General features: G+C 37.9%; 2 protein-coding genes across 4 annotated transcripts in view; one reads left to right on the plus strand and one right to left on the minus strand.

The window, feature by feature from the left end:
* Positions 1–9342, plus strand: part of mtrex (Mtr4 exosome RNA helicase) — a 59080-nt gene extending 49738 nt beyond the window's left edge. The window contains exons 24-27 of the mRNA XM_041234983.1: positions 853–909; positions 1288–1450; positions 8643–8747; positions 9087–9342. Of these exons, the coding sequence (XP_041090917.1) occupies positions 853–909; positions 1288–1450; positions 8643–8747; positions 9087–9139 (378 nt within the window). The 3' untranslated portion in view covers positions 9140–9342. The remainder of the gene's footprint in view (positions 1–852; positions 910–1287; positions 1451–8642; positions 8748–9086) is intronic.
* Positions 9239–23048, minus strand: part of plpp1a (phospholipid phosphatase 1a) — a 43012-nt gene continuing 29202 nt past the window's right edge. For all 3 annotated transcript variants that reach the window (XM_041235004.1, XM_041234995.1, XM_041235011.1), the window contains 3 exons: positions 21445–21502; positions 10536–10712; positions 9239–9773 (listed from right to left, as the gene is read on the minus strand). In XM_041235004.1, coding sequence (XP_041090938.1) covers positions 9648–9773; positions 10536–10712; positions 21445–21502 — 361 coding nt within the window. In that variant the 3' untranslated portion in view covers positions 9239–9647. The remainder of the gene's footprint in view (positions 9774–10535; positions 10713–21444; positions 21503–23048) is intronic.

Consider the following 23048-nt stretch of genomic DNA (forward strand, 5'->3'; position numbering starts at 1 on the left):
GGGAATTGTTGACCCCTTACAATCAAAGTCATACGTAAGATCGCAGTATGTGGGCCTGTTGGTTCCGAGAGTGAATAAAGATGGTGCAGGAGGGAGGGCCTTCTCTTGTAAAGCCCAATGTTGTGGAATGCTCTACCATCTTCAGTCAAAAAAGCAGGGAATCTTTCTACTTTTAAAACAGCATTGAAAACCCATTTTTATAAAATTGCTTCTTTGCCGTAATTTTAGCAATGACTGTGGATCGTTTTAGACTGTCTTTTGAACTCTTATAGGAATTACTTGTGATGAAAGGAGCTATATAAATGTTAAATACATTTCAGAAAATAATTCTACAGTAATTTACACCAGGTCTGGTGATTTAAGCCAATATTTTGATCATTTTGGTAAAAATGCAGACACTCTGAAATGGTGGTCTTATGGACTTGCAGGTGACTCGTTACCAACACAGTTATTCTCATCTCTACTGTAGATGTTGACCCCTATTTTGGACATGTTTCGGGTGTAACTAAACCACTGTGTAAATATTTAATTTTGTTCAATCATCACCCCATGAGTTCTTTCAGGCCTTTTTTTTTTTTTTTTTTTTTTTTTGAATAGCAGTCCGCTACTGTTGTCCGAAGTGTCATTTTCTGTGACCCTTATGTGCTTTAAAAGGAAGTCAACATGCAACTTATCCCTAATCGTGGATAATTACTGAAATCCATACTTATCAAAAAAAAAAGGGCTTATAAAATATCCCATTTTGATATGTGAATCGGTCATCTGAAGAGATGACTTTTAAGGTCATGATGATGAATTATGTTATTAACTGTAAAGTTCTGTTTGAATTAAGGTAATGTATCTCTCTTTCAGGCCAGTGAAATGCCGAAACTGACCGAACAATTGGCAGGACCGCTTCGGCAGATGCAGGTAAAACGGAACTTTGGAAATAACGTGTGTGTGTAAAATCTCTTTTTTTTTTTTTTTTTAAATATTGTTGGTAAAGCAGAAATGTAGGCGTTAACTATATGTATTGTGTGCATCTTGAAAGATGGAAAGTTTTAATTAATATTGTGTTATTTACTAAAGTACAAAACCTATTGCAAACAGGATACTTCCATGTGAATCTGAAAACACTTCAGCTCTGGAACTGAAACCTAGAAATGGTGTTGTAATTTACAGGAAAATCACGTCAATCAACAGAATAGAAAGTTGTCTGTCTTTGATCTTTGTATTTAAAAAGCATGATATAAAGTGTTACTGTTTTATTTAGTGTTCAAAATCCTAAAACATTTTAATTTTTTTCAGGAATGTGCGAAGCGTATAGCCAAAGTATCGGCAGAAGCTAAACTCGAAATTGATGAAGAAATGTACCTTAATTCATTCCGTCCCCACTTGATGGATGTGGTCTACACATGGGCCAATGGGTCCACATTTTCTCAGATCTGCAAAATGACAGATGTTTTTGAAGGTAATGGCAGTTTCTGAAATGGGTTGGTGTATATTTACCCAGTTTAAGACTCCTGCAGTGAAGTTGGTGTAATGCAAGTTTCTGTACAGTTTTAACCCTTTGTTACTTTTGAAAGTTGCTGCCTGATGACCACAATAGGACTGGGACAATGCATCGAATTGTTTTAATAACCATTGATGGTTAAAAAAACAAAACAAAAAAACGCATTAATAGGACCCTTTTTTATTAGGCCCGGCAAAATGTAAATCTGCTCTCTAATTCCTTGCCTTTCCTTTGGTTCCTTTTAAATAATAATAATATAACAAAAAAACTCCCCTTCCAGTACTCAGGACGTACTTTTTCAGAGTAAGCGTGACAAAAACAAAAAACAAATCTTAATTACTAGAGGTAGGCTGCATTTCAGGATCAGATGTTGCTAGTTAAATTGTCGATTTAATTTTAAATAATGCTGTCAGACGTTTGGAGCAAAAGAAATAACAGGCCTGATAGTGGATGTTGTCACACAAGATATCAGACCTGTTAGTACAGTAGAGGGGGCTGCGTTTAAAAATCAGTCCCGAGTGAGCGTGTGTTCAGCAAAGCAGGTATGCTTGTGAACAAACTCTTTGAATCCAGAGAATGTGGATGCCATAATATTTCTAAATAAAAATAGAAAATAAGATGTGGAGAGAGCACAGACTTTGTTACGTTAGACTTGTAAATAGTTATTCTTGTGTTCCCCGTTTTCTGTAATCCAGTTGCTGTCAAGACATCTTAAGATAAGATGTAATGTTTTATTAAGTTTTTGTGGGGAACCTCGCCAACAGTGTGACTAGACATAAATAATTAGAAAGGTGTAGTTTTAAGTTCATCTGGAGAAATGTTTACTTTTCATGATCGGATTTGATGAAAATACACCACCCTCTCTGTCACGGGTGTCGGGGTCCAAAACAAATCTGCTATATATCGAGGGCTGCGAGAGACCCATAGAAAAACAAATTAGGCTAACAAATAAATGCTGTACAACCACTCCCTCGTTTTATCGGGTGCGTCAGGGTCCGGTATAAATCCTCTACGCAACCTGCTTTTTCTAATTTTTTGTATAAAAAGCAGCACAGTTTTACTTCATATAGCAGAGGGCAATTGCTTCTCATCAACTTCAGTCTCCAGTTAATTTCATGAGTCTTCCTGTCCTTTCTCAAATGCACAAACCCGCTGCATTGAAATAATAAATTCCCAACAACATAGGAACAAGCTAGGGAACTGACATCATTGCCTTGCTGCTTTTGCTAGTGCTACACATGAGCACCTCATTGGCTAAAATAAAAAGTGCTTCAGCAAGTAGATATTTAATTTGCTTTGTGTTATTGTGAAATACGTGTGTATATGATAACGGTACAATATTAATGCTTTGTTTAATTGTTTTGTATATTTTTGTTTGATGTGCAGTAGGAAATAAAACGAACAGTAATTGTAAGTGCCTATGTATATTGCAGCTAAGGCACGTGCCGTTAGACAGTAATGGGGAGCAAACTCCAGGACCAGTCGGAATCCGCAGTATAGCAAGGGGCGATATAACGAGAAGTGGCTGTTTATGTACTTATTTACACGTGTCTCTTGCGTTATGAGAAAACGATGCATAGATTTTTTTTTTTTTTTTACCATCATCCCAGCCCTAAATCACAATTTTAAAACAGCCTTAAATCTGCTTCTGGACAGTTCTGTGAAAAAGCATTTAAAGAGCTTTTGACTGATCTTTTATGGTTACTTTGAAGTAGGTAATATTGAAGGTTGTGGCACTTTCTTGTGGCATTTTCTACAATCTACACATCCTACCCCACAACTTCCAAGTGAAAAAAATATTCTAGAAATTTGTAGAAAATTAATTAAAAAAATAAAAACTGAAATAGCTTGGTTGGATAAGTGTCCACCCCCTTGTAATAGCAATCCTAAATTAGCTCAGGTGTAACCAATCACCTTCAAAATCCCACACCAGTTAAGTGGCTTCCACCTGTGTTCAGCTGTTCCTCTAGGTTCCCTCTGCTGGGTAGTGCCTTTCAAAGCTAAGACTCGACCATGACCACCAAGGAGTTTTCAAAAGAACACCGGGACAAAGTTGTTGAAAGGCACAGATCAGGGGATGGGTATAAAAAAATATCAAAGGCCTTGAATATCACTTGGAGCACGGTCAAAACGATTATAAAGAAATGGAAGGTGTATGGCACCACCAAGACCCTGCCTGGATCAGGCCGTCCCTCCAAACTGGATGACCGAGCAAGAAGGAGACTGATCAAAGAGGCTACCAAGAGGCCAATGGCAACTTTGCAAGAGCTACAGGCTTTTATGGCCAAGACTGGTCAAAGTGTGCATGTGACAACAGTATCCCAAGCACTCCACAAATCTGGCCTGTATGGTAGGGTGGCAAGAAGGAAGAAGTTACTCAAGAAAGCCCACCTTTTTTAATCGTGTTTTGAAGTATGCAAAAAAACACTCGGGAGATTCTGTAGCCATGTGGCAAAAAGTTTTTGGTTTGACGAAACTAAAATATTTTTTTTTGCCTAAATGCAAAGCGTTATGTTTGGCGCTAACGCAACACAGCACATCACCCAAAGATAACCATCCCTACTGTGAAGCACGGTGGCGGCAGCATCATGTTATAGGGATGTTTCTCATCGGCAGGAAAATGAATAGAGCAAAGTACAGAGAAGTCCTTGAGAAAAACCTGCTGCCCTCTTCAAGAAAGCTGAAACTGGGACGGAAGTTCACCTTTCAGCATGACAACGGCCCAAAGCACACAGCCAAAGCTACACTGGAGTGGTTAAGGAACAAAAAAGTAAATGTCCTTCAGTGGCCCAGTCAGAGCCCTGACCTTAAATCCAATTGAAAATGTGTGGCATGACTTGCTCCCCAAGGAACTTGACAGCTTGAATAGTTTTGTAAAGAATGGTCAAATATTGCTGTATTTGCTGCCAGAGGTGCTTCCCCCAAGTATAACTCAGCGGGGTGGTGACTTATCCAATTCTGGTCTTCAGTTTTTTTTTAATATATAATTTTTATCAAACTTTTTTTCCCTTAACAGTATGGAGTATGGTTTGTAGATAAGTGGGGGAAAAAAATCCTAATTTAAATGCATGAAACTGAGGCACTGTCACAACAAAACGTGAAAAAAGTTCAAGGGGGGGTAGACTTTCTATAGGCACTGTACGTACGTACATACATACATACATTAGTATCCATCCTTTACGTCCTAAAGTGTGTTTAGTTTAACACTCCAGGATGTATATAATTCTGTAGATTTATTCCATAATACAACACAGGCCAAACCATTAATCATTTTCTTGTAAATAGAAAAATGGAGCACAGAGAGTTCATGAGACATGGATGCAGGCAGTGCTATAATTAATATCAACAGTATAACCTCTCTCTGATTCAGAAATCACCTATCCTACAATAGGTCATGCAAATCTTTGAATTGTGTTCTTAAGAGTCTTAATGTTTTTCCTTTTAGTGGTTCTCAGCAGTGTAATAGGTGATTCGCTTGTTGTGCATGAATGGTGTACAGTCAAAATAGGCTAAATGAAACCAATATCCAGGCATACCTTTTTGAAAATCTCAAACGGTTAAATGAATAGAAAAGGCAATTGACTGACTGAGCTGTGATACCCAGTGATGCTGTGCTGGAAGATGATGAAGCAATGTGGTAATATAATTGTATTACTTTACATATCACAAAAATCTGAATCTAACATTTTTTTCTCCATTTGCTTTTGTTTTAAGACTGAAATAATAGTTTATATAACTCTTTGATTAATTTTTTCATTTTTTTTTTTTTTTTTTTTTAAAGATGATTCTAGCATTAGCTTTGTTGAAATACGTATGTCGTTGCTTTCCTGTTCCATTGTGCAGGAACTGTTTTTGATTTCTTTAGCTACCATCTGGGACTTGTCCTGATGCTTGCTGGCAAAGGAAAGGCAGTTGCAGTGAGAAGATCATGTTATTGTGCCGCTAATCTAACTTCCAGGAACATTGTGTGTGTTTTTAGTAGGCAGATAGCTCTCGTCAACATGGAAATGGTGCTATAGAGTATTTGGATAGGAATCTGACATTTAGCTTGAAGATCTGTTACACAGGTCAATGCTGTTTATTTTTTATATTTAATTTTTTGCTTTACAATGTGATTTTAATTTATTTTACAAAAGTTGACCTGATCAAATAGTTTTTATGCAACCAAAATAGATTTTATAATTTATTTTGTTCCTACTTGGATGATATTTACAGTCAGTAATAATTGTTGCAGTGTTACCCAAAGTCTGATGGGATTACAGTAAACAGAAAAGGCTCTGGCTCTGTAGTATTATATACAATGCCTTTTTCTATAGGAAGCAAAGCCATAGCCTTTAACCTTTTATGCTACTTTCAGGAGCCTTGGTGATGCAGTGCTGGGTTCTCAAGATTGTGTTTACCTATATCAAGTATGACAAGAGCCTTTGTGTTTTGTGGCAGTATTCCTGTAGCTGTAGTGAGGATTTACAACTTTGGACTAAATAGTCTTTAGAAAAAGTGCATTAGTCATGGGTTTTATAAAGTACAGTGCCTATAGGAGGTATTCACCCCCCCCCCCCTTGAATGTGTTCAGTTTGTGTTACAAACTGAAATCTTGATGCATTTAAAGGAGATTTTTTTTTTTCCTCTTCATTTTGACAACCTACTCAACACTTTTTCGAAGAGGAAAGAGAATTGATACAAGATTTAATGGGGGGGAAAAAAAAAAAACTGCTTGTCTTGGCTAGATAACTATTCACCACCATGTCGATACTTGGTAGAACCACCTTTGGCATCAATTATAGCTATGAGTCTTATGGGGTAAGTCTCTGCCAGGTTTGCACATCTGGATCGTGCAATATTTGCCCATTCTTCTTGGCAAAATTGTTTAATTGTGCAAACTTCAAGTCTTGCTACAGATTCTCAATCGGATTCATGTCCAGGCTTTGACTGGGCCACTCTAGGACATTCACTTGTTTTTAAGCCACTCCAGTGTCGCTTTGGCTGTGTGCTTGAGGTCATTGTCCGGCTGAAAGGTGAATCTCCGTCCCAGTCTTGGGTCTTTTGCAGACTGAAGCAGGTTTTCCTCAAGGATTAGCCTGTATTTAGATCCATCCATAATGCCCTGTACCCTGACAAGCTTCCCAGTCCCTGCTGATATAAAGCATCCCCATAGCATGATGCTGCCACCACCATGCTTCACAGTAGTGATAGTGTTACCTCTGTGATGTGCCGTGTTGGGTTTGCGCCAGACATAATGCTTTGCGTTTAGGCCAAATAGTTCAATTTTTGTTTAATCAGACCACAGAATTCTTTGCCACATCTTTTCAGAGTCTCCCACATGCCTTTTTGCAAATTCCCCCAAGCAAGATTTTACATGGGCTTCCTTCTTGCCACTCTTCCATACAGGCTAGATTTGTGGAGTCCCTCAGCTATTGTAGACACATGGACAGTTTCTCCCATCTCAGCCATGGAACGCTGTAGGTCTTTCAGAGTTGTCATTGGCTTCTTGGTGGCTTCTCTGACCAAGGGCCACCTTACCTGGCTGCTCAGTTTGGGAGGACGGCCTGCTCTAAGCAGATTCTGGGGGGTGCCGTATACCTTCCACTTCATAATGATTGGCTTGACTGTGCTCCAAGGGATATTCAGTGCCTTTGAAATCTTTTAATACCCATCCCCTGATCTGTGCATTTCCACAACTTTTATCCTGAAGTTGTTTTGAAAGCTCCTTGGTCTTCATGGTAGTGACTTTGCTTTGAATGCACTACCTAACTGTAGGACCTTACATTTAATCTGAAATAATGTGAACCACTTGTATTGCACACAGGTGGACTCCATTTTTTTCACCCACCCCTCCCATTTTTTCACACATTGAAAGTGTTGTAGGTTGTGTAAATCAAAGGAAAAAAAAATCCCATTTAAATGTATCAAGATTTCAGGTTGTAACACAACAAACTGTGAAAGAGTCCAAGGGGGGGTGAATACTTCCTATAGGCATTGTATGTTGGCACTTTATAATACACTCCTATTTCGTGGTTCCTGGGGTCAGGTTTGTACGTTTTTATAGGAAAAATCTACGGAAGGGCACCCAAGATGGCTGTGTACAGTAAATAGCAGGACTAGATGAAGTATATATAAAATATTTGTTGTTTATGATTTGATTGCATAAAAGATTAGTAACTCCCAAGATTTCTGGGGAATTAAGTTTGGAACAAAATTAAAACAAATAATTTTGAGCACATTGAACCAGACATGGGGACGTCTGTGATTTAACAGGAAAGCCTTTCATCTTATAATTACATTGTAACTTAATGTGACTTGGCAAATTGTGTTTGAAAGAACAGTTCTCAGATAATGTGTGTTCAGTTTCTCATGGCACAAAATACTTGGCTTTAAACACAATAAACATTTAGTAGTGCATTGATAGTTAGAGTTCTAGTGAAAGCAGGGATCAGATTTTTGGAACAGTGTAATGCTATAATAAATTAATCTTGTGTGTATACGGTGAGTTATAAACATTGAGGCAACAGTGACAGTCAAGACCCTTTTTGTAAATGTTGTTCTATATTTCGATGCTATTTGTGACAGCTTTTTACATTATAACAATTCTCTGAATCTATTTGAGAGAACATTTTGCCAAGGCACAGTGTGGTTGGATAATCCCTGGGTAAAGTTTATTTTATTTGTTTTGTGCCATATCACTAATTCAAAACACATGGCCCTCTGATGCCCTGGAACTTTGATCAGATACATGGATGCAGGCTCCTTGCAGTTATGGTATTTTATGTGCCAGTCCTGAATCCATTCAGCTCAAAAGACAATGTGTTCTTGCACTGTAAGTGGATATTCTAGTTTACAATAATCAAGTGTTCAACTGTAATTGGGGGAATTTATTTTCTGTCTAGTTGATGAAAGCAGTTGGTTAAATAAATGAGTTAAAGTGCTGTTTTAATGGAAATAAAACATTCATTAGTTTTTTAAAAAATATATATATTCATGGGTCATGTAGATGGGGAACAGAGAATTATAGTAGGGATGCATGACCAGTTATGATGGGTTCAGTTTATCAACTCTCTCAGGAGTTTGACATCCAATTGGTTTTCAGTAAAACCAAAATGAAAGTTTTTAAAACTGAAAAGGTAGGTTTAAAACTATCCTCATGTTCCCACAGGTAGCATCATTCGTTGCATGAGGCGCTTGGAGGAACTGCTGAGACAGATGTGTCAGGCTGCAAAGGCCATAGGAAACACGGAACTGGAGAACAAGTTTGCAGAAGGTAGTGTTTTTGTTTTTTGTTGTTTCCAACCAGATTCATTACACTAGGCCTTATTTGAAACCACTGTGATCTGATATTTCAGGTAGTCAAGGAAATAGTGTTAACTTGGTTCAGTTCTATTGTGCACATACTTTGTGGGGTGAAGTGATTTTAGTCAGATGTTTCCTATACAGTAGACTAATTTACAGAAGTAAAAAAATAGATGTATGCCAAAAGACTGTTTTGGTGTTATAATGCAGAAGTCATCGGTGCCTATTGCAGACATGTTCTAATCAGTGCAAATGTAATGTTCCATTAAATTAATTCTGATTTTTTTTTTTTTTTTTTTTTTTCTCCCAGGTATCACAAAGATCAAGAGAGACATTGTGTTTGCTGCCAGCCTTTATTTGTAGAGCTGTGCTTTTACCTGCAGTAAAGCAGCTGGGGGAAAGCATTTACATATTTATGGACTGTTTGGATTTTTTTTTTTTTTAATGGATACCAGAACAATGTTAGTTCAGAATTAGTTTATTTGTTTTCAGTTAAGAAGCATAAAGCTCAAACAGACATTTGTACATAAAGCTTTTACCACAATTTTAATAAACAAAAAAAAATGCATTCTGAATATTGTTTGGAACACTTTTCCTAATGATTAGATATAAAAGGGTATACAAGTGTCATTGCTAGTACATGTACATAGTACTGGTATTGTGAGATACATGGAGATATACAGTTATGTACACAGTGGGCGTGGAAGTCACATAGCAGCAGCAGCAGCAGTCCTGCCAAGGTAGTATTTTATATAGGTAATCAAACATCCTTAAAATCAGACCATTCATTCTCTGAGCTCTAGCCAAACCTCCTTAGAAAAACAGGAAGCAGGGTTACAGTCACAGGGTGTCCACTTTGGTCATTTCATGCCTAGTGAGTACTACCGTAATGATTTCCGTTTGTGGGAGTTTCTTGTAAAGTTGTGTGGGTAATGTCCTCCTCTTTTTGGGGAAAGGCTGGAACACGTGTCTTGAAGAAGTCTGATACAAAAACCACCTGTATAGGATGCGGAAAACAGCATAAGCTGAAATGTGGGGCAAGGCTATCATAAACAGCCACACATCAGGTTGACAAAGTTAGTACATATCACAAATTTGGTAGCCACTTCAGATTTGTAATTGGATATTGGATCACAAAATAAACACCATCTCTGTATTTCTGCTCTGCTGGTAATGTAATTTATGGAATTTCTTAATTGCACTCCAATATATCAAAGACTATCCTAGGATAAATAGTAAAGTAGTACAGTTTTATACTAAAGTTTAATCTTATTTAGACCAAAATATGTAATCTCTGCAGTTTTTTTTTTAAACTAAACAAAAAGAAAACACAATATTAAACAACCTTTGCTTCCTTGCATGATAGTGAAATGGTTTATTACTGGACAACACCACTCAAACTTGACAGAATCTATATACAGTTGTGTACCTCAAAGGGCTCACTTTTCTTGCACGATACCTGCAATTGAACTTGACCTTCAGAATTATCAAACATTAGGTTTCCATAACAATGAGAATTTAAACTATCTTGCACAGTTTGAGATATGAGCGATACAAGCCAATACAATGTATAAGCTATCGAAAAAGCGGCAGACTATTTTATCCCACAGATTTACACATCAGTCCCACTGACAATTCAGTCAAGAGTAAGTGTGATCCTCTGTGTGGTACTTCTCATGTAGGTGTCTGAATGAAGTTAATAAACTACATCAGTACACGTGAGCACCTCCACATGACGCAGTAATGGTTAATTACTCACTATCAGTATTGCAACAATCGCACCCTGGATCAGTCCAGTCAGCACATCACTCCAGTGGTGCTTGTAGTCAGAAACCCGAGAAAGGCCGACATAGATGGATGCCGCAACCAGGAAGAACTGGACTGTGGGACGCAGTAGTCTAGCCCAGTCTTCCACGAGTCTTGCTTGAACATAAAGCTAAAGAGGGGAGGGGATAAAAAGTGTTACATGGTGATCTTTGGAGAAAAACTGCATGTAGTATTCATATCATAAAATCCTCCATAACGCCCAAAAAAGGTGCCAAGTAATTATTTTAGCAGTTTATAAATAAAACCAATAGAAATGTTAAACACCCAATTCTAATCTAGAAGACTTGCAACAAATAAAAAACTGAAATGTGTAATGTTTTACACCTTGCTTTAAGAAACTTTTAAATCCAGAACTAAAACTCTTAATGGGTGACTCACCCATAAACTTTCTTATTCAAGGATTGGTAACCATATCACTGTCATCTTTGTGTCATGGCCTTCATTGTTGGGTGGGAAGCTGTCACTTCTTTCTCAAACTTTCTCTTTGAAGTGCCTGAACTTTTTCCAGCAACAGCAATGTTTATTCTATAAAAGCACCACTTTAACAAGCTCTCAATGCAATTCAGAGTTAAATCAGTACTTTGAATAATAAAAATCTATGTTCTAATATTATCCCCTTTTAAATCAAAAGGCAAACCAAAATGATAATTTGTTATGTGCTCATTAAATTCCAATAGTATACTGACAGTTTTTACAGGCTGGCAATTAAAGCCATGCTTCATTATTATACAGTGGAACTCTGTTTATTCATGTGCTTGGGGAGGACATAAATCCACTGATGTATGAAATCCACAGGTAAATGAGGTGCCATTGTGCGCCAGTAATTAGCGTTTACTGTTGATGTATGCAATACTATGTTACAAAGACAGAAGAATGTTTTAAAATGAGTTTATTTTGACAGTATTACTCCTTGCAAAATCAAAATGCGATACACCTCCAACCTCACTGCCTTAGCTTTTTATGTTACCAAAATAAATAAAAATACTACAAAGCTACATGACATTTATGACAGGAATAAGCTATTCTACCCATCAGCTCAATTTTCCTATAAACTAAGTGGTGTGTCTAGCCCTAAGAAATATCACAAGGTATTAAAGCTAATGTATTTCACGCATTAATATTAAATAATGGTAGCTAAGTGTTGCCAGTTTTCAAGGATTTCTACCAATTTTTTTTTTTACTTTATAACAAAATAAACAAGCCTGCTGTGTCATTTGAATACTGTACCCACAGAAGTTTTTTTTGCTTTGTTTTTTTCATAACAGCATTTTTAAACCATTCACTGTTGCAAGTCGTTCTCTCGAACCCTGAGAGTGTCCAGCACAGTCTTTTGTTTGTGAGGCAAAACATGCTTGCTAGGATTCACCAAGTAGCTGCATCAGAACTCATTTTATAAAATCGGCATCCTTCTGCCGTTCATACCAAGAAATGAATCCTACCATCTGTAGCACTGCTGTCTTTGCATCTTCTCCACAGGCTGCATATTGACACATGCATCGTTGTGTGATAATTCAAGTCACACATAAATGAGGTTCTGTATAAGCGGTCAAATTCATATGGGTTGTGTTGCAACCTTTTTTTCTCTCGGCAAGCTGGACTATTTCACAAGTTTTACTTACAATGCAAGTTGATAATACACAACCGGATAGCTTGTGTAAAGTTATTGAGTGGGATACAGCAGATGGAGTCAAGCTGTTTTTCTGGCCAAGGATATAGGGGGCTGATTCGTCACATTTGCGCTTTTACATGCACAGCGATCACAGCTAGAGGATATGTTTTAATTAAGTTGTTTGTTAGTGGGAGTCCATATTCAGAAATGCCAAGAAAATACAGAACAGCCCCAATTAACTGATTAATGCATTGTCAGACAAAACTATTAAACTGTTTATCATTATATTAGTTACAGAATTGGATGTTTCAAGCCCATCCAATACACTTGCCAAGAATACATTCTTACAGCTATAATTACAGTACAGTAGGTAATTGTTTAACACTGACGCATGCTAAACTCCCTAACCAGATATTTAAAATGAAAAATGCATAACTAAACTTCAAAAAACATTTGATATTAGTTTATATTACAATTCTATTAAAATATGTATACCTATAAAGCAGGGGCTACTACAGACTTATAAAATGTGTGAATACAATTTACAGAAGAACAAATATTTAAAATTGCTAAAAGAAATAAAGCAAATATCTTCAAGTACAATTAACTCACCTAAACACCTCAACAGGTCACAATTGCTCCATTTAATTCTTAAATTATCACCCAGTGGTCTTGATTGCATCTATACTCATATATAACATTTACTGAACTAAACATACAATATCCAACTGTGTCAGGTAATAGAATATATAGTTATTCAACTGTGATGATTTATTTGTTTTGTGATTGTAAATGAGAGCTAGATTAATTGAAGCTTGCTACGCTAAGTTAGAGACAGAACAAAAACAGACAGTAGCAGGGCTGTGGGACCAAAACTCAGCAGCAAAACCAGCTCCTGTTTTCTTTTGGAAGGGATGGAATGTACAGGGCTCTGGTGTGGCCTGAGGTTATAGTACAAAATGTTTGGTCTTGGCTCCTGATTTCTGCAACTTTGTCATTATGTCACTGCTATGATGGGATGTTGCTATCTTAAGCCAAAGTGATACTCAGCCTGTTAGACAGTGGCATCCCAAAAAACAAACAAAAAACCTATCCAGACCATACTGTGTCGCTTTCACAGCCAACTCACACTACAAACCACTTCGCTCCACACTGGGCACACACCCTTCAGCTACTGGAGTCCATAACATAGGAAGATGCCAGAACCCACACACTAAAAACTATCTGTGGTATCAACATCAGAAACACATGATTGTACCAGAAATAAATTAATGATGCAGTTTCCTTTCTAGATCTTTTCCTTTCTAGATAGAGAAATATATAAATATATATATATATATATATATATAATATATATATATATATATATATATATATATATATATATATATATATTAGCATTAGCATTCCTGTTCTATAAATGTGAATACTTATTTTTGAATTTATAGGTGTCAACAGTACTTAAAGGGGCTCACTTTTTTAATCAATAAAAACTCCCAATTCTCAATAGGTGGTCTGTTCTCTTAGTGACCATCTACAATATCTTGATTAGCCTGGTGCTCAGTAATGTAAATATTTTTAGAGTAGGTGAAAGGAAGAACTGTAGCTCCAGATACTGAAATTGATCAGTTTCCACCCAAGGCTCCTGACTGACAGTATGGGGCACAAAGAAGACATGCCATACTGCCTTACTCAATAGAGGGTGATAGATTAGCGCATATACAAATATATGTCAAGCGCCACTACTAGATCTCTGTTTCCATGGTTATGCTTCCTCTACTGAAGTAAATAACTGGAACACTCTTCAGTGTATACGTGTTTACGTTCTTTGTTAATATAAAATACAATTCACTTCTCTATACCACAACTACATTTTATTTTGCAGGTGAAAAAAATGGAACCCTGCCTGTTCAGCACGCTTAGCCAACACACAGCTTGTAATTATCACTGCACCTCTTTCGTTTAAAACAGTCTGCAGGCATGCACTGTGGCAATAGTTAAGAGTAAGTCTAAGACAAGGGCACTGTATTAGTAAGTTATCAACAGTACAATATTACAGTACTGTACTTGATTCTACTATATTGTATATACACATTGTTGAATGAAGATTTAATTTCACAATGAAGAATAAAATAGTAAGCAGCATAGTGTTTCGGTCACTAGATGGCGCTGGCTCCTACTTTCATAAAGACCTCATCGCTGATCTAACCCATATACATCTATGGCAGACAACTGGAGAGCAGCTTCTGAACTCAGGTGAAAGAACCATAACACAAACAGTGTAAGAGCACAGGAATTGCAGTTATAACCGCTCAGAATGACTGCAACCATTACAAAAAAGAAAGGGGACTGTAAAAACAAAACTGAAGCTACTTACTCTTTCATATCAGGGTACAGAGGTATATTTGGTCACACCTATGATAACACCGGCAACAGTGTTTTCAGCTTGTATTTAATTTATCAAGTGATACTCAATCTGTTATGTTTTAACTGCCTAACTGTTGGTTTTACCAAAGAATAGCTCAACTGAATTGCAGCTACTTAAGAGCCCACAGATGGTGCTGAATCTGTTGCAAAATGTTGAAAAATAATCTGTATACAGAGTAAAATAAACTAATAAAAACAGAACTGGTCACAGAGCGTACTGTTTAAAAAAAAAAAAAAAAAAAAATAGAAACCTTATGTGCTGAAGCAGAAATTGTTTCCCATAATCTATGTAACTAGCTGCTGTAATCCAATCTGACTATGATTCACAACAAGGCCAATTTCTTCAATGCTTTTGGTCTGTTTTTGGCACATTGGAGTCCCCTGTGATTTCCTAGGCTATTATCCAATTATTGCATGGCTGTAAAATATACACAACAGCACTTCAAAAAAAACAATTGTCTGTTTCCACAGGAAAAACTAAACGCTGGCTTCCTTTGATTTCACAGGCTTAAAAACAGTCTTTGGTAATCAATGACATTTCTACCAAATGCAGAATGGCATACAAGGCAAAAACACAGGAAATTCTTAATGCAGTCCTCCAGAATAGTTCTGCCTATCCTACAAATGCCGATGCATTTCGAATGCATGTTTACTATGTGAATACCCTTTGAAATGGCATGTTGTGTTTTTTTTACTGTTTGTATTTAATGTACTATGCCATGTATTTCACTGTATTTAATGTATTACGCATTGTTCCTCACTATCTTGTAAAGCGCTTTGTGATGGTGGTCCACTATGAAAGGCGCTATATAAAGACTGATTGATTGATTGATTCAGGTCTACAGTAGCAGCACTCCTTACTTGTGGCATGAACAGTTCTATGGTTTGAAGAAAGTAGCAGGCTTGTATTGTAGTACTGAATCCTATATTTTCACGATGAACTCAATCTAGGATAAGGGTTCCAGATAGTATTCTACCGACTGTGGGGTGATGACTTTTTGGGTTTATAACAGAAGGAAGTTAACTCAGCACGTAGAAGATATTAAGTGAGTCCACATTTTGTAATTATAAACACTGCATCTTATTATATCATTGAATGTTTTATGCCAGACCTTACCTTACAACAAGTCAATCTGTTGTAACCAGTGAAATTGTCATAAAAGATGGGAGTGATGTTGCATGTACTGTGAAATGTTGCAAGTACAAGATTTCAAGATGTTGCAAGATTCAAGATTTGAGAGCTAAAACTAACTTTGAAGAATTTAAACACTGAACCTTCACAAAGATCTGCTTCATCACACACTACACAGGGGATAACCTACAAAAGAATGTGATGCATACACAGGTTATTTAAAAATATACTATTTCTACTGTAACATCACCCCCTACCACATGGAACTTCTAAGAGCAAAATTGTTTTAGCATCTCTTGACTTTTTCATTGGACTGGCAGTTATAATTTAACAAATGACTGAAGAAAACTAAACCCACTGGTTTATATAATAGACCATTGTTGGAGAACAAAAACAAAATTTTATCCCACTATGTTTTGCGGCTTCTTAACCTGTCAAGTTACGAAGTAGAAACTGAAGTTTGCGGAGAAAAAAGCCTAATGGAAACATCTGATCTAGATGGCTGTGGTTAATTTAAATCATTGTGTTCTGAATTAACACACAGCAGGATCAAAAACCTGAGGGGATCCAGCATTGGCTTCTTGAGGCACCAACACTAAAACATGCCATTTACAGTGGAACACTCCCCATTCAAAATAATCAATGTCTCCAAACATGGGTTAACCTTTATCGTTATTGCTTTATGGTTACAAAACTATAACACACGTTTAAATTACTATGTTAGAATGTATTATATCAGGCCTCATTCCAAAGGAACAGTACTGGGACAACACTAGCCAAGATTTCCAGTAGCCTAACAATGTCACTGGGTAAAGGTCATATGGCAGAAGCGAGTCATATATTGACGGGTCTAAGGTATTTTGCACATTTGATTACGAGGCACAATGTTGCAAGCTGCAATGGTTTGATCTTTGCTGAAATTGGTGCTCAAAGTTGAATGCTCACTGATATGTCAGTCTGCTTGCTATGAATACAGTGCTTGTTAACAGCACACAGTCAGCTACTGCAGAGGAATCACATGTACAGGAGTTGACTGGATACTTCGATTTATGCCCAGCCTTTTACAAAGACTGCAAACAAGGAGCCAATTATTGCCAACGAGTCAACAGTGACTCATTGACTGTTTTATTCAACCTCCACCTAACATCAAATAAGAGCATGTAATTTCTGAGGACCTAACATCAAATAAGAGCCTGTAATTTCTGAGGACCTAACATCAAATAAGAGTATGTCATTTCTGAGGTTTTTGGAACTGACTTGACCAAATGCTCCCTTGTCAACAGGCTTCTGAAATTCAGTTTTTCCATTACTTTTCTGACAAGATAACAGTTATCAATGGCTTGTTACATTTATTATAAAAATATAACCATGCCATATAACGGGTACTAAACTAGACTGATGTTCGCTCAAGACAGGAATGCTGTTGGGCAGTATTTATTCCATAAGTGCATGTGTTGTGAAAAACTTCTAGATGCTCCATGTATTTACAGTTAGATTCACTTTTTTTTTTTTCTAATTTCCTATTGCTGTGGTAGTTTACTGCAGGGGCTAAATTAATGTGCCTTTTTTGTTTCGTTTTCTTTTGCGCTTTGAAATGTATCCAGAAATCTAATGGCATGACTTAGTTTAATATTTGCGTTTTTGATTTTATTTCTGTCATAATGTAATTTATTTACTGTGTGACAAGCTGCCAGATACAGCAAAGTCTGGCAAAGCTGCCTTTTACCTTGAATCTCGACACTGTCCATTCAAAGAGCATTACAGAATACAAACTCTTTGGTCTACTTGATTTAGTTTCTGATTGTTTTTGTCTCAGTATTATGTTTGAAGTTATGGATAAAACATACAGTACCATGCAAAAGTTTTAGGCAGGTGTGAAAAATGCTGCAAAGTAAGAATGCTTTCAAAAATAGACATTTTAACAGTTTATATTTATCAATTAACAAAATGCAAAGTGAGTGAACAGAAGAAAAATCTACATCAAATCAATATTTGGTGTGACCACCCTTTGCCTTCAAAACAGCATCAATTCTTCTAGGTACACTTGCACACAGTTTTTGAAGGAACTCGGCAGGTAGGTTGGCTCAAACATATTGGAGAACTAACCACAGTTGTTCTGTGGATTTAGGCAGCCTCAGTTGCTTCTCTCTCTTCATGTAATCCCAGACAGACTTGATGATGTTGAGATGGTAGGGTCATACCATCACTTCCATGACTGTGTTCTTCTTTACGCTGAAGATAGTTCTTAATGACTTTCTCTGTATGTTTGGGGTTGTTGTCATGCTGCAGAATACATTTGGGGCCAATTAGATGCCTCCCTGATGGTATTGCATGATGGATAAGTATCTGCCTGTACTTCTCAGCGTTGAGGAGACCATTAATTCTGACCAAATCCCCAACTCCATTTGCAGAAATGCAGCCCCAAACTTGCAAGGAACCTCCACCATGCTTCACTGTTGCCTGCAGACATTCATTCGTGTACCGCTCTCCAGCCCTTCGGCAAACAAACTGCCTTCTGCTACAGCCAAATATTTCAAATTTTGACTCATCAGTGCAGAGCACCTGCTGCCATTTTTCTGCACCCCAGTTCCTGTGTTTTCGTGCATAGTTGAGTCGCTTGGACTTAAGTTTCCGCTTCGGAGGTATGGCTTTTTGGCCACAAGTCTTCCATGAAGGCCACTTCTGACCAGACTTCTCCGGACAGTAGATGGGTGCACCAGGGTCCCACTGTTTTCTGCCAATTCTGAGCTGATGGCATTGCTGGACATCTTCCGATTGCGAAGGGAAGTAAGCATGATGTGTCTTTCATCTGCTGAGTAAGTTTCCTTGGCCGACCACTGCGTCTACGGTCCTCAGTGTTGCCTGTTTCTTTGTGCTTCTTCAAAAGAGCTTGGACAGCACATCTGGAAACCCCTGTCTGCATAGAAATTAGACCTTGCTGATGCAGTATAACTACCTTGTGTCTTATTGCTGTGCTCAGTCCTGCCATGGTGTATGACTTTTGACAGTAAACTGTCTTCAGCAACCTCACCTTGTTAGCTGAGTTTGGCTGTCCCTCACCCAGTTTTATTCCTCCTACACAGCTGTTTCTGTTTCAGTTAATGATTGTGTTTCAACCTACATATTGAATTGATGATCACTAGTACCTGTTTGGTATAATTGTTTAATCATACACCTGACTATATGCCTACAAAATCCTTGACTTTGTGCAAGTGTACCTAGAAGGATTGATTGTGTTTTGAAGTCAAAGGGTGGTCACATCAAATATGGATACAGATTTTTCTTCTGTTCACTCACTTTGCATTTAGTTAATTGATAAATATAATCTATTAACATGTTTATTTTTACAGTACTGTATATTTTTTTTTATCTTTTCAGGACTGTATCCTACAGTCAGCTGGAGTCTGAAATAGAAAAAAAACACATACAAGTGTGACTTGGTCACATTGGTTTAGGATCAGTAGCAAAGTATTACTTTTTTTTTGCTTTTGTTTCACCAAATAACCATACACTAAAATATGTTAAGATACAATAAAAAGCCTTCCTGCAAAACTGGTTCACTTAATCTATAACTTAATCCACACACAGAATATCACACCAGTGGTATATATATACAAACACAAACACACTGTATATACACAGTTAGTTCTCATTAAAACAAACTCTGATTAAACGAGTTTCCTGGTACTGTGAATTGTCTACATGGTCACAGCCAAATTTAGCAGCTGCTAAATTTTGCTGTGGATGTTGCTACAGATTTCAACAATCTCGCAAACACCGTCATATCTATTCTGAAAAAACTGGATACAATAGTGCAGGCCTATAAACAGCAAACGTTGGATGCAAGTCATTGGCATTTCCAATTTGCTCAATACCCTGATGCTGAGGATGCCTTGCTTTTGTGGTTTAAAAAATGCCCATTATCAGAACGTGCCTGTGTCGGGGACCACTATAAAAACATAAAGCTGAGAAATTAGCTTGAACGGTTTAAATGTACAGTACATGCTGTAATATACTGTTTTTTTTATTTTTTTATTATTAAACTGTTTACAATGTATACTTTTAAAAAGTTCACATACAATTGTAGTTTCAATAATGCACACTACTTAAAAATGTGTAACACTTTTTGTGTACAGTAACTGAAATCAGATTTCAGTGTTACTGCAAATTCAATAAAAGCTGACTGTATGCATAACAGGATTGAAATCCACCTGAAAACTGTTTCCCCTCATAATGATTCAGACTTTGACAGTGCTAAAAGGAGGGCGCCACAACCGCTGTGTTTATAAAGAATGTATATTTAAGCTGCAGGCAAAACAATGCGACAAAGAAAATAACGTTGTCGGCAGCTTCAGCCCATACAAACACCTTTATTGTCAACAGCAGACACACATTTGACATTTCCTGACAAAAAGATACCAGTGTGATTCACCAAATTAAAGTTACTAATAACTTAAAACCCACAACCACAACGAACATTTCAAAGGGACGTGTATTATCGTTTTCCGGTTGCACCCACCTCATAACATTGTTTTAGGTTGACGCCCGTCTCCTGGGGAACCCCCTTCTAATTTTTTGAGAAGCTGCTGGAACAAGTTAACTCCCTCCTGTTACTGCTTACGAAAGTTAATTCCAGGTGCAAATTTGAACATTTGGTGTAAGAAATTAGCAGCAGCCCAGCACAAATTCCTGGGTTTCTGCACTAGGCCTGTCTAGGTACAGTTTACAGCACACGTGGGGTGAGAGTTTAAGAGACAGGCCTCATCCAAATCTCAACTTATCACGCTTATCATGAGTTTTAAAAGTAACAAGTCTCAGGTGAGTCTGTAGGCTATTATGTGTTACCCATGGTGGATTTACCAAGCAACTATGGCGATTCATTTAACTTATTTAGAGCAGATTTAACAGGAGCATGGATGCTCAAATAATACCCCTTTTATTATAAACTGAAAGCCTGTTTTGTTAGCAATTTTGCCTTCTACTGTTTGGGAGACGATGATGACGATGATGATATAGTCTGTCTCTGTCTCATCTGAAATTCAGCCCTTGCAATGTTCAATTAGATAAAACAAATTAGCAAGACTAAACAAGCCCTGTGAAGTCATATTACACCTACATAACTGATGACATGTTTAAATACCAGTTTAAACATATGACTGAACATCACATCTACTTCAGCAGTAGGTAAGTGAGAGATTAAGGGTTTCAAATCTAAAAAAAACAGTACTGTGCCTTAAAGGCTGACAGTGTCCCATATGTACCACTCAAATTCAAAAAGCTTTATATTTAGAATTAATATTTGTATGTTTCCTTTGATATTTACCATACTACACAGGCACACATGTAGAGTAATATTCTATTAGACTGGCCTGGGCAGACTGCTCGAAATTCCCACTGATGTGAGCTGCCTGCCTGGCTATATCTATTAGATGTATTGTCACAATTTGTTTTGAGCCAAAGAATGGCAGTTATGGAAAAGTGCTGGGTGCACCAGTTCCATCAGTTGCGTTCTTTGACCAGTTTGCAGGGGCTGATGCCTGCATCTCAGCAGAAACTGTCTCTCTAACTCATACACAGACTCATAAAAACAGGACATTGTTGACAGGGCAAATATGTCTCCATTGTCCTGTGCATCGGCGTATGCCATAAAATAAAGAGACAGGATATACTTACTGCTAGGAACAACATGCAGTACATTGAGAACGAGGAATGCCCGGAGTAGAAGGAGAGCCTGAAATACAAACGCAAAGAAGAACATTAACATTCAGACACATCTTAACACTGCCCTGGGAGGGACCACCTGAAGGCTTGTATTTATGTGAATAGCAAATGATGGCATGGTGGTTAGCGCTGCTGCCTCACAGCGCCAGGGTCCTGGGTTTGATTCCGGTCTAGGGGTCTGTGTGTGGGGTTTGTTAATGTTCTCCCCGTGTCTGCGTGGGTTTTCTCCAGGTACTCCGGTTTGCTCCCACAGTCCAAAGACAGTCCTGCTGTTCAGGTTGATTGGTCATTCTAAATTGCCGTCTGCCGTCGTATTTGTGTGTGTGTGGTGCCCTGTGATGGACTGGCATCCCGTTCCGGTTGTAGTTCTGCTTTGCGCCCTGTGTCTGCCGGGTTTGGCTCTGGCTCACCGCAACCCTATAAAGGATTAAGCGGTTAATGATAATGGATGGATGTTACTATAGTAGAGAGCAGGGGAAGCCAACGTAGTTTAAAAGGCCTCAGAGACTGTTTTGGAAATAGAAGTTACTTCAGGACAAAGATCTGGAAAATGTGGCTGTGCAAGCACCAGTCAACAGCTTCAAAACTACTTGCTGTACAATATTTGGTAAACAAAAATGATACAACAGGAAGGTTTATGACATGTATTTAAAGAGCAAATGTAACTGGAAAGTTTGTGGCCATATAGGCAATATGATCCCTGCACCACAAAGCCTTGTTTACATGTACACTGACAACAGAGAACAGCTAGCGTTGGATTCTGTCCCGAGTTCTTTGGATGGGTTGGCCTGACAGTTCTTTCCCCAGGGTCGGGAAGTCGGTCAGTCTGTTAGAAGGCCAGACTGTTGCAAGAACGTATTGACGCGGAAGGGAAACGACGTAGCAGCTGCAGATTGCAGAGGCGGTTGCACTCGTTTACCAAGGGGTCATGCGTGATGGAGAATCATAATCTGTTTCTTCGCATTGGTTTAAAGAGAGAACCGAGAAGGACTGAGCGAACCAGTGAAAAGCAAAAATAACATGTACCGTGAGTGTTGTGTGTTTATTTATCTATGTAATAATCATCTAGTTTGTACACTAGATGCAGGGATGGAAATAAGACTCCTGTTGCATAGAAGTTGCTTGCTTTTACCACGAGTTTAATAAGACACATCTGAGCTGGTTAACTATACATGGTGGCTAATCAAGCTTGTAGGAAAACCTGGAATGGTTGTAACTGCTATTCAATAGGAGTCTTATTTCCATCCCCGACTAGGTGACTAATACATTTCCAGAGCTGTCGCCAAGGGCCAGTACTAAAGCCGGAACATCACTGCATCATTGTCACTTAAAAGTAAACTGTATCACCCACCAAAACACCAGTGCACTCACCCAGGACTGGTGACCGTGTATGTATTATTGTGGGGCGGGTACGTGTGGTTTTTCATTATTGTTTGGGTCTGCAAAACCAGTTATTGTTTTTGTTATAGTTGCTTACTGGTCACCGGATCTGGGACTACAAAAATAAAAGTACCCCTTTCCAAACTGGATTACAGTCTCTGTCCATTTCATTCCTG

The sequence above is a fragment of the Polyodon spathula genome, chromosome 2 (assembly GCF_017654505.1).
Source record: "Polyodon spathula isolate WHYD16114869_AA chromosome 2, ASM1765450v1, whole genome shotgun sequence".
Taxonomy (NCBI): Eukaryota; Metazoa; Chordata; class Actinopteri; order Acipenseriformes; family Polyodontidae; genus Polyodon; species Polyodon spathula.